The sequence below is a fragment of the Leuciscus leuciscus genome, assembly GCF_965113295.1.
Source record: "Leuciscus leuciscus genome assembly, chromosome: 4".
NCBI classification, from domain to species: domain Eukaryota; kingdom Metazoa; phylum Chordata; class Actinopteri; order Cypriniformes; family Leuciscidae; genus Leuciscus; species Leuciscus leuciscus.
Genome location: NC_138728.1, coordinates 20,851,902 through 20,864,191, shown reverse-complemented (window position 1 = coordinate 20,864,191; position 12,290 = coordinate 20,851,902). Strand labels below are relative to the sequence as shown.

Here is a 12,290-nt window from a genome sequence, read left to right as displayed (position 1 = left end):
TTATTGAATCTTCTTTCTCAGCCCATGAGTGGCAGATGATTTTAAACTCGTACAAACACATCCCAATGGATAAATGCCATGTTATTTCTACCTCTGCAGTGCACACTGTCAAGACAAACCTAAGGGGGATGTGCAATTGCATTTTTCTTCTATCCTCCACTCTGGCAATCTTTCTGGGTCTAATTCAATAACTTGTGCCCTCTGTGGCGTTTACAGTGTGATTTAGAGTCATCTCGGTCGGTGACTGCAGTGTTCCAACCAAACTAACAATGGCCAGTGCTACAGGAGAGAAAGACCATCATCAATACCAGTTTGCTTTAGTTGCTGTGCTCATCTCTTCTTTGACCCTTCCCTTTCCAAACACCCAGGATCTACAGTTTGTGGAGTGCTTTCCTTAATGACTATTGATGCCTTCCCGCCAATTTGCTGCACAACAACAGGAATTTTGGGGGTTATAATGTTTTATAAATGGGTTATATTACAAGATAATAAGATTATAAGTAAATAATGTTGATTAATCTGACAATGGTCTTAATACTTAAACCTGTGGTAGATGATCAATGTTGAATCATTGATGATTAATGGTACATACTAGACAGCACCAACATGTCTATACTTGTTTTTGTTGTTCTTAGTCTTGTTGCCTAAAACACTTTAAGTGCCTGAAGAGGCCAGAGATGGGGATCTCCAGTTGATTGATTTGAGCAATAATCACAAAGCAAGATACTTATCATGATACTTGTGTAATGCCAACAGAATGGGAAATTACTCTGACCGAGGTTTTTTTTTTTAGTCTCTAGCTAAGTCAACTGAGCGGAACTTATGCCTCCCGACAAACATGGCAGTTATACATAAGATACACATGTTTTTCTTTTGGCCTGATTTAGAGGGAAATCATATCAGTGTTTGCTTTGCCATGGTCACAGTCAACTGTGATGATAGAGGCTGAATTTACTGTAGGGAGACAAGGCATGAAAAGACTCACAACCACTTCAGGACGGGTATAACTAGGGCAGCTGTGTTGCCTAGCACCATCAGAAACACAGTCTTTACTGTGGCAAGCACCAACCAACCAACCAACCTACCTGGGTACACAGGCCTGAGACTCAGACTCAGGGGCTTCCGGAGCAGGACAGCAGAACTGGTGTAGAACGGTCTGGTTTCTGTAAGAAAAGAGATAGGAAAATGGTCACGCTAAAGAGTAAAGGCTTTTCCCCAAACTAGCTCTTGTTCATTATAAAGTAGAATGAAAGTGGGTCAATACAGAAGCAGCGAGGGACTGAACTACCAGACCTTTTGCCAATACCTCAATCCCCAACAAGGAAATTGTGTATTGGAAACTGTATGATATATTGTTGAGGTGCTGAAAGTTAGTGTGATGGAACTAACCATAACTAACGTTTCTTTTTCCTTGCAGGCCTAACATTTAACACTTGAGAACAAAATGTACCAACACTGTTTATCAAGGTTGGTGTGTCGAAATAGGGGAAAAACTTAAGACAGTAATCCAAATATAATATCCTCATTACATAATGAGTAATCAGCATACAAATAACCCCATGATTTTCATGATTCTGTTGATTTTGATATCTAAATGTCCCTTGCTAGTAACAGAGTAGGTGGATGCTGTTTTCCACAAATTGAGCCAATCCTATTAGAGGAAAATGATGTAATGATCATGAGTAATTGTTTTGACTGTGCTATGCATCCAGGCCCGGAGTGGGTAATCGGGAGAATCGGGAGAATTCCCGGTGAGCCGCTTCACTTTTGGGCCGGTCGAGGATATATATATATATTTTTTTTTTTCACATTTCAATGTCACGTTAGTTACATTAGGCTACACACGTTCCGCATTCTTCTGACACCGCAGCGCGCAGCCTCTGCATGGGTTGTACCATGTGAGGGAGTTCTCCCCTCCCCTCCTATAGAGTTGGTTGGGTCCATAACACGTCTTTTCCAAAACGTTTTCTCAGGTAGGCTACCGCGGCACCGCCAGTGCCTACCGATAGCTGGGCCGGCCCTACCGTAACGGTACGCGTCAGGGAGGAAGAGGCCACGAGGTATGGAAGCTTTGTTTCTGCACAGAATAAAACATTTTAAAAGATAATTGCGACTTTTTATCTCACAATTGCGAGTTTACAGCTCGCAATTCTGACTTTATTTCTCAGAATTGCGAGATATAAAGTCAAAATTGTGTGAAATAAAGTCGCAATTGCGTGTTATAAAGTCAGAATTGCCTGAAATAAAGTCGCAATTGCGTGTTATAAAGTCAGAATTGCGAGATAGAGTCAGAATTGCGTGATATAAAGGCGCAATTGTGTGTTATAAAGTCAGAATTGTGAGATATAAATTCAGAATTGTGTGAAATAGTCGCAATTGCTTCTTATAAAGTCAGAATTGCAAGAGCCTCCTAAAGTCAGAACTGCGTGAAATAAAGTCGCAATTGCTTATAAAGTCAGCAAGATATAGAGTCAGAATTGTGATATAAAGTCGCAATTGTATGTTATAAAGTCAGAATTGCGAGATATAAAGTCAGAATTGTGTGAAATAAAGTCGCAATTGCTTCTTATAAAGTCAGAATGGCAAGATATAAAGTCAGAACTGCGTGAAATAAAGTTGCAGTTGCTTATAAAGTCAGAATTGCAAGATATAGAGTCAGAATTGTGTGATATAAAGTCGCGTTATAAAGTCAGAATTGCGAAATATAAAGTAAGAATTGTGTGATAAAGTCGCAATTGCTTCTTATAAAGTCTAAGTGAATTATTATTTAACCTTTACATTATTTGTTGAACCATGGTATTAATACAAACTACACAATAGCTGAACTGTTGCTTCATTTATCCAATTTAGAAAAAGTGCTCATTTGGAATTCCACCATGGAAAAAGTGGGCCGGTCTTGGGCCTGAAACTCCCGGGCTGAAAAGTGGCCCCACTCCGGCCCTGTATGCATCTCTATCCTATATAAACTGCTGTATTCTTCTTTGCTGGTGAGATTGTCTGTGATTGTTGTGAGAACTCCTGGTCGATTAAAGCATATTCAATGGCATTGGCTGGAGTCTGTCTGTCTGTTTTTTTTTTTTTTTTGCAGCACAGCAAGTTAGTGGAGCACCTTATTTCCCAAATGATATATAGTGTTCATTGGGGACGAGATTAGGAGACGTCCCAGGTAAACTCAAGTCAGGTGCGTAGGGGAAAGTCTACCACATTTGCATTAAATATCATACTTTAGCCGCTAGTTATGCTAATTCAAGTGGGTCTACATATCGTTTGAATCAACATAGGCTTGTTCCTCTGTCTACAGTTTTTGCAAGACTCCAAAAACATACCTATATATACAATTAACTACAATTCCGGCTTGATTAAACACTAGTGGCAGAAAAACACAGACTTTTATTCCATTTCACACAAATTATGGTGACATAGGCAGATTATTGATTATAAAAGACTTATTTTTGCTTATTTGTTCCTTGCACAATACTATGTTCTGTCCTTAAAATACTTTTTTATCATAGTGCATGATTTGTAAGCGTGATATTATTAATAATGATAAAAGACTTGTAGAAGCAAGCTAAAATGGCATGGATACTGGATCTCATGTTTGCTCTCTTTGACACTATAGGTTCGGTTTAGGGTAGGGCTTTGCAACAATCAAAATATCATTGTATATTTTGTGTCACTTTGTCTCTAAGTTACATATAGCTGATACACATGATCAGAGGCTCGAGTTAATTTGAAAATAATTGTAAGTATTAAAATTTGTACAAAATTGTCATATTCCAAAGTAGAACATTAAACACAATGTAATCATCTGATTGCAGACCATATTAGTGGTGTAGTGCGACACAAATAGACTTGAAGCTGACCTAGAACAGCTTTCCACACAAGGATAGTAGTGCATCAGTCTTCACACTGTCAAATTTGACTGTCCTCTCATGTTTTCTCATGTGAATGAACATACATGGTTTTAAACATTTTTCAAAAGTACTTATTTCTATCTGTAAATCTGTGTAAACTATTCTGCATTAAAAGGACTGGGTTCATCTTTAAAATGTAGACATTCTCCTGTAACGTTGATCCTGAAATATAGATAATAGTGTTAAATTTGCATTATCACAAAGGTAGTTCATACAGACAGGAAACTGAAAGAGGCCTGAGATTGTGATTCCCCAGTTTTCGTGACAAGTTTCCCAGAACATTAAACACCATCTGCTGAGCTAACTGCTGTTTGTTTGAGTCATTTTCCTGAATTCTGCACACAATAGAATCTTTACAATAAAACATCATGGGCAACAATAAAGTTTAATGAGCAAACACATATGCAATAATGCAGCGAAATAATAGTGGAGAGGGTCTATAAAACACAATAGCAAATGGTGATTTTTTGGATGTGTTTCTTTTTTTTTTCTTTTTTTTTTTTGGAAACCTGACTGATATGCATTACTATTTAAACTTGTCTATGAACTGTCTATAACAACATTCTTTGCCAGTTTTGAAATACTTTCTTTGCAATGTCATTATGCAGCCATAACATTCAATAGTACCGGAGTTAAAACAGGAGTTTACAGTTTCGACGGTGGGTGAATATGGATATTTGATTAACTGTTTTCACTCTACAATTATTATTTTGATTATTGATTGCATAATGATGGTGTCTGAGATCATCCTAGAAAGGTTTCTTTAAAAAAAAGTAAGAAAGAAAGAAAGAAAAAAGGGCTGGTGGCTTGGCTTGGCCGTTATCATGCCTAAATCTGTGCCCTGGTGCCTATGCTGAAGAATTGTGTTCGATTCTGGCTTGCGTCATGTCCTTCTCCCATTTCACAGTCATGTCTCAAAAATTGACTTTTAACCCCTCAATGCATGAATGTTTCGCCAATCATTATTACAATGCGGGTCTTTAGTGACCCGGATCAATCTAACACGAATGGATCGCTACCCACCACAATAGTATAAAACTCGATTTTTAATAGCAATTACAAGAGAGTAATATAAAGCATATGTCATTACATTTTGGAACTTGGATGGGTTAAATTTGAGTAGATGCTTTTTACCATCATTGCTGTCATCGCCAGAGCTCATTTCCCCAGTACATCCAACATCTGGCTTTCATTTGACATCTCAACAATATTCTCATTTAACGTCTTCAAAATCAATATTTTGATTGCTCACACCATCGTTGTGTGTCATTGTGTGCCCACTCTGACTGCTTACTGCTTTAATCTCAAGATATGAGTGTGCCATCATAAACAACATGCCCATGAACACCACCTCATCCACACCAAAGCCTCTGCCTCCTTTTTTCCCTTTTAGTGCAGCTGGTCCTCTAGTCCGTCAGAGCAGATAAAAGAGGATTTGGCACAAAGAGGGTACGTAGTATTACTCAGGATGTCATATGGCTAAGTTAATAAAAGTTATGCTGTTATTTTAGCTCACGGACTTTAGACATGCAGGGGGCAGAAATCCCATTTGCTAAGACAGATCATCTCTCTTCCTCCTTCAACCTCTATTTCAACCCTTTAACTCTTCTCTGCAATTACTTGAAGAGTGATTCAGAGTGATTCATTCGTGTCCCTGTTGGAGAAGTACTACTGGATTTAATGTCAACTAAAGGATATAGCAGCAGGAGGACTTCAGGGAAAGGAACCATAGACTAGACGCCAGAAACTATTCTGATATTAAGTGCCGTTTTAGGTAACACTTTATTTTACAGCCATTGTTACACATTGTAGCAGCGGCGGTTTCTTCATTAGGGCGATCGGGCGACGCACCACCAAAGTGTGAAAGGGACTTTTTCATTCACAATCTCATTCAACCACAGAGTTACGCTATAGCAGTCACTCACTGTTCTAGAACTCACTGCCTCTGGATATAGTCCAATCAGCGCCAAGTCACGTTCCGTGGAGTACCGCCTCTTTTTGGGCGATTTCACTATGGCCGAGAATCGCCCAGAGTGTTCCCATAGACTTACATTCAAAGATTTATTTATTTTTTTCGAAAACTGCAGGCACTGCAATGCATTCTCTATGGGTTCCGGGAGGGCTCGCACTGACGTGCTTTCGTCATCATACGTAAACTTCACTTGTGCAGCGATTGGTGGAAACAAATATACCTCTAATAATATTTAGCCATAAGCTGAAGTGACATCCAATAATTTCCTCAGTGCATAACTTACATTTCACGGACATTTTCTCCATCTGTAAATGTTAGAAAGTCAATATTTCCAGTTTGCTGTCATGAGTGGGCGAGCTTTCTGCAAGCTAAACTTCCGTGAACGAGCGCCGCCGCGTGCATGCGCGCCGAACAGACGGAGCACAATAGAATAGTAGCGCAATTATTCTGACTAAAATATACATTAGCACTAAATTATAAATATATTTAGCTAAAATATTTGTTGTTGAATATTTGTTGTTGTTGGTCAACATAAATGTGCTAGAGAATTTCAAACCTACATGTGTATTTTTATGATATTAGCTTTGTTTTTATTATTTATTTATTTTTATTTTAAGTTTAGTAAATTTAACTACTTCTTTAAAAAGCATTATTTTGTTTTTAGATTGTAAGGTTGCAATGTTAGAATGTAATGTGATTTGACCCCTTTTTTGGATAGACTGCAGATAGACAGCAAGGTTACACTATGTTTGTTTTTATAACCTTCAATATGAACATTGTTTGTAGGACAATATTGATCAGGATATTAAATATAAAAAAATAAAATTAAATACTTTTATTTTATTTTTTTATTTTTTTTTATAGAAAAATTATAATTAAATACTCAGATTATACCATACATCGCCATTTAGCCCAAAAATTCAGATTTATTTGGCAATTGGCTATTTCCCAACCCTACCGGCTGAAGTTTTAGCTAAACTTTAGGTTAATGATAGCTACATTATTATCACTGTCAAATTGTTATTTAACAATTAGCCTACATTCAGTCCTGGATTAATAATTCAGTTTGTTTGTTACTGCATTGTAGTTACTATAGTAATTACTATAAATTATGCATAATTACATGCAACTAACCCTAAACCAAACCAAACCCTAATCATAACCCTATAGTAATTACATGTAGTGTAGTTAATATTTACTAAAAAACTTACTTAATATTACTCAGTACTTAGATGTATAATTACAGTGTAATAAAGACACTTTAAAATAAAGTGTAACCCTTTATATTAAGGTGTCTGTTTTACAGTGTAATTACATAAGTACTGAGTAATCAACTACATGTACATACACTATTATAAGATTAGGGTTAGGATTAGGTTTTGGTTTAGGGTTAACCACATGTAATTATGCATAATTTATAGTTCCCTTTCAGTCGCTCACGTTCAATGTAACGTCGACGTGACGACGTAACTGGGATCCGAATTACGTCTTCACGTCGACGTTACGTCTCCCGTTCCCTCCTTCAGGGAACGAGGGTTACATTAGTAACCGAGACGTTATTACTATAGTAACTACATGTAACGCGTAACAAGCACGCTGTAAAATTAAGTGTTACCTTATTATCCCAAAGGGTGATATATTTGGAACAACTCTATTGAAATGTATCTCAATGTACTTTGAAATCAGAGCATTTTTGTTTTGTTTTTTTGTTTTGCTCTTGTAAGTTGCTTTGCTTTTACCCTTCTATCCAGTTCATCCAGCTCCGTGGGGTTTAAGTCTGAAGACTACTGACCATTCTATGATTTGAGGCCTTCATGTCTTCTGAAGTAGTTCTGCCATAGCCTGGAGGTATGTTTTGGGTCATTATCTTGCTGCAGGATGAACTCCGGACCAACTATGTCAGAAATGGCACTGCAAAATGCTATGCTAGTGATTTTGTTTCATGCTGCCACTCACTCTGTGCAATTTGCTGACTCTGGATCCAACAAAAGCTAGAGACCATCCCGCTTTTCTCCACCATTTTTGACAGTTGGTGTCACAAAATGAATAATCTTTGTATTTGTTGGTGTACAAAAATCCAATCAGAGTTGTTGGAACATAATCTTTCTATACGTAATTAGTCACATGACATTTGCAACTCAGGTGATTGAGATTGATAAAACCAGCCACCTGGGTTTATAACAACCACATTTCAAAATCCGACATTTAAATTATGAGTTTTTAGCTTGGGAAGTAACCTTCCTCTACAGAGGACCCTTCCCGTACAGTCCCTTTCATGTTGGTACATTATAAGGTTATGGGTACAAAGAAAAAGCATAATGATACATAAGGCTGCCAATGGTAATTCAGCATGATTATTACAATAAATATAGCACAGTGGCTACCAAGTGGCATGGGGGATGAAAGTGTGTCTGCTAATTAATTACTATTGTTAATGATCCTACTAATTGTGTTTTTGTTAACAAGTGTGACTTGACACTGGATTGTTAATAGGTTATGGACTATAGGCCTCAAAAGGGAGCAGATTACTAGAGCCAGACTTACTGCTGTTGACACGGATAATGACTTTTTGAATAGAGGTGACATAAAGCGTGGATTTGGTCAATAGGCTCAGTGAATTAAAAGCTGTGTAAATGGAACTTAAGCAAGTATTAAAATCAATGACCTTGAAAAACACACCTGGCTGTTATTTAACAATCCAAAGTAAATGTTAAAATTCAAAAGGATACCCAAGGTATGCTTGAAAGAAATAAACATTAACTTTCGACAGGATGATTCTGTTCAAAACGTAAAGACATGCTTGAATTGATCAAGAGCGCTGTAATCTGATTCAGAATAAAATTACATATATTTCAAAGGACTCTTTACTCATTCGTTGCCCAAGGGCTATGAAAAGATGAAAGTCATGCTTCTGACAGCAGAGGAAGAAATGCATCATTTTAAAATGCATAAACACAACATTAGAAAAGTTTTATCACTTTAAAGTTTGAATTGTGTTTGTTTGAGCAAAATGCAATATGTTTTCATGTTTCAAAAACATTGAATGTCCCTCAAGTGCCCCAGGCAATCTTATTTTTCCCCCATTTGTATTTATAGTAAATACATAAATAGTGTTCATTTGGGTAAATCATTTGGTTTATTACTTTAACAAGGCACCCATTAAATTATTGTTTTGATGATATCGTGTCCGTTAAATTGATGGTCTGAGGGACTAAATACAAAAAACTGTCTAAAAATTACTTGTCTAAAAATTTACAACAACAAAAAAGTATTACATTATAGTATTTAATGCTAGAAATTCAATACAAAACATAAATGTGATTTTTTTTATTAATTTTGAGGCTATATATATATATATATATATATATAGAGCAATATCACACGAGTAGCAGTGCGATATGGCAGTGTCGTGGGTAATTACTTAAGGTAATTACTGTGGCTGTTCATATACAGCCATATGGCTACGAGTGTGATATTGCATTTATACAACAGTTCGATGGCACACGTGAGTAAATAAATTAGAAACAACAACAGAGTGTCTTTAAAAAGATCGCGAGAGATCGACTAAATGAGTGTATTACCTGCATCTGATATACAGTAGCATTCATTCTTAGGTTGATGTCCAATATTATATCCTCTAATCATGTAAAGTAGTCTATTACTGAGTGTATGTACTGGAGTGTATAAACTATATACTTAAGTACAGTTAAATAGTATCCTTTTATCAAACTAAAAAGTGGAACAATTAAGTCACAAGAATTACTGAAATACTTTTTACTTCTAGTACATTGATTTGAGTATACTTATATACTTGGAAAATATACATGGACTTAAGTTTATAAAATTAACTTGTAATATGATAAAGTATAATACTTTTTTTGTTAGGGAAATGCTTAACAATGCCCAAGAAAACAACAGTAACACCCAAACAACCAAATAGCAGCATGCTACAACCACTGAGATCACCTTAGCAACCATATTGTAATGCATTGGCAACACCCACCCAGTTTTGCACCAGCATTTACCACTCGTTTTCTTTACAAAATATAAAAGTGCATTAATATACAACTTATTATGAGTCGTTTGGTGATGTCAGGCACTAAAAGCATCCAAATTACTTCTATAAAATATTCTCCTATATCTCTTTTAAGAAAGGCTTTCACTCTAAAAGCTCATTTTCGACATACGCATCTCTGTGATGAGGTCATCGCCCTGTGAGCTCATCACAATACAGCAGACATAATGACCATAAAGGCAAACATTAGTATTCCAGGTTGAACCAAGATTGTACACATAGAGCACAATATCTGATCTCGAAAACGTTGTGCCCCACCTTCAAAAGGTTAAACATCTATTTCCTCCCAGAATAAATGTATAAAGCTCCAGCTGGTTAGTACAAATTCTTCAAAACCTTCATCTTCCCACAGCTCCATATGTCATGTCTTCATGTATTCATTCTTTGCTAACGAATCATTCTTTTGATTTCTTGGGTTCTTTTCAATGAACCAGGTGAACTAGGGTAAAAAGTGGACTCAAAATTATCCCAAAAACATCCACTAATATTTAAATGATTTATCCAATGTTATATTGAGAGCTATTTGTCAATGTAAATGATTATTAAAGCATCTTAACAGCATGAGAAATGTCTTGTAATGACATTGTAATAGCATAATTGTAATCTCGTAATAACACAATTGTGTTACTAATTTTGTGTTGGTAGGCTAGTTAAAACACAATTTTCAAAAAGAACCAATTTTCAGAAATGATTTAGGTTTCCAACACTAGTAAACAACCATTGTTGTTTTGCATGTCCAAGACAAAGAGGTCCATAATACCTTGACAACTCTATGCATTAGCCATTAGAGACCTACAAAAATTGGTACAACATAATAAAACATCATTATATTTGAGTCTGTCCTATTTATATGTTGGGCAAGTATGGAAAATCACAGAGTCAATTTGTGAAGGCCTCTTGTTTCAAATCAGTCTCCACTGTTGTGGAAAAATACTCTTTTTTGGCATCACTTTGATTGACTATAATAAGAATCCAATTATTAAGCTATGCCATAAGTTGCTTCAGATCACCAAAGAAGTGAGACCTATCAAGATGACATTTACATTGTGTCCTAACCAGACACAGGGTGACAAGTAATTTGTCTCGGCACAATGAACAGGGACACATTGACATCCAATAAGAATATATTTGATATTTAATACAGAGTATTCTGAACCAATGAGATTTTGAAGACAGAAACTCTTATGAAATCTTGTATCACTTCTGACACAATGTAAGCTTTGGTTCTAGGGATGTACTCAAAACCAATACCTTATAGGCTTGGATAATGACTTCAGAACAAATTCTGCCAAATAATAGAAAAAAAAAGATTAGACTAACAAGCACAAGGATAAAGCAATAAGTTTAATGAACTTATCCAAAAATTACACCACAACTCAAAGAGAAATCTCTGAAGCCAAGATTACTAAAGTGTGAACTTTATAAATGAAAATGGTTGTCAGAAATCGGAACTTGTCAAGAGTAACCTTAAACAAAGATATTACAGTGTCTATGCCAGTGAGATACACAATAATAAGCTTTAGGATCTCACTCACTTCTCAAGTTCTTTCTCAAACAGAGCAAACACAGTAACCTGCAAAGAAAAAGCACAGCTTGCTGTGACAGTCATGCTGTTGTCATTATAATTTCCAGGAAAACTTTTTTTTTTTTTATACATATAAAATGTAAAAATTGAGAATGAATTATACAAAACATATTTGTTATATGGAGCCTATAAATAGAATAGAGTTATAATTATCAGTTAGTTTTAGTGAGCATCTGGATAATCCAAATACAGATACAGATAAAGATCATTTTGTCACTGTAACAAGAATAGTCCATTTTTATTCCATGGTGACTTTAATGGGAACGTTAGTAAAATGTTCTTAGAACATATATTTAGCGGGGATACTACTTGTGACCCACTGGATTTCACATGAAAAACAGCCCAAACAAACAAACAGAAAAATAGACGTCAGACTCTAGCATGAAAACATTCTTGAAGTACCATCTGCCGCAGCTCACATTCTCAGCTGAATTTGTCCTGTTGAACAGAATATGATGCATAAATCATGTTACTCTGTCCATAAGGTGGATTAATCGTTAAAAATAGGCAAGAATAGCATCTGGATAGTCCTGTGGGGATCAGCTTTTAAAAATAGACTTAGCCCCATCTCTCAAATTCACAAACGTACAAACACATACACTCATTCAGTATTAAAGCACTAAGCCTCCTTGAAAGGTTTGCATCAGCAGGAAGGCTAAAGCAGTCTCGCAAGGTTCTGCATTCTCCCCACAACACAAGCAAAACAGGGCATGGGGTGAGAAAGGAACGGAAAGAGTTGGGACG

At 36.2% G+C, this 12,290-nt stretch overlaps 1 protein-coding gene and 1 long non-coding RNA gene across 3 annotated transcripts in view; one reads left to right on the top strand and one right to left on the bottom strand.

Moving 5' to 3' along the window:
- The window catches only part of LOC309497237, a 73,138-nt gene extending 65,415 nt beyond the window's left edge, over positions 1 to 7,723 (top strand). Inside the window, exon 3 of the long non-coding RNA XR_014205460.1 lies at positions 7,638 to 7,723. This is a non-coding gene — a long non-coding RNA (uncharacterized lncRNA). The remainder of the gene's footprint in view (positions 1 to 7,637) is intronic.
- Positions 1 to 12,290, bottom strand: part of iqsec3a (IQ motif and Sec7 domain ArfGEF 3a) — a 158,385-nt gene that overhangs the window by 129,691 nt on the left and 16,404 nt on the right. For both annotated transcript variants that reach the window (XM_082167376.1, XM_082167377.1), the window contains exon 2: positions 1,086 to 1,163. In XM_082167376.1, coding sequence (XP_082023502.1) covers positions 1,086 to 1,163 — 78 coding nt within the window. The remainder of the gene's footprint in view (positions 1 to 1,085; positions 1,164 to 12,290) is intronic.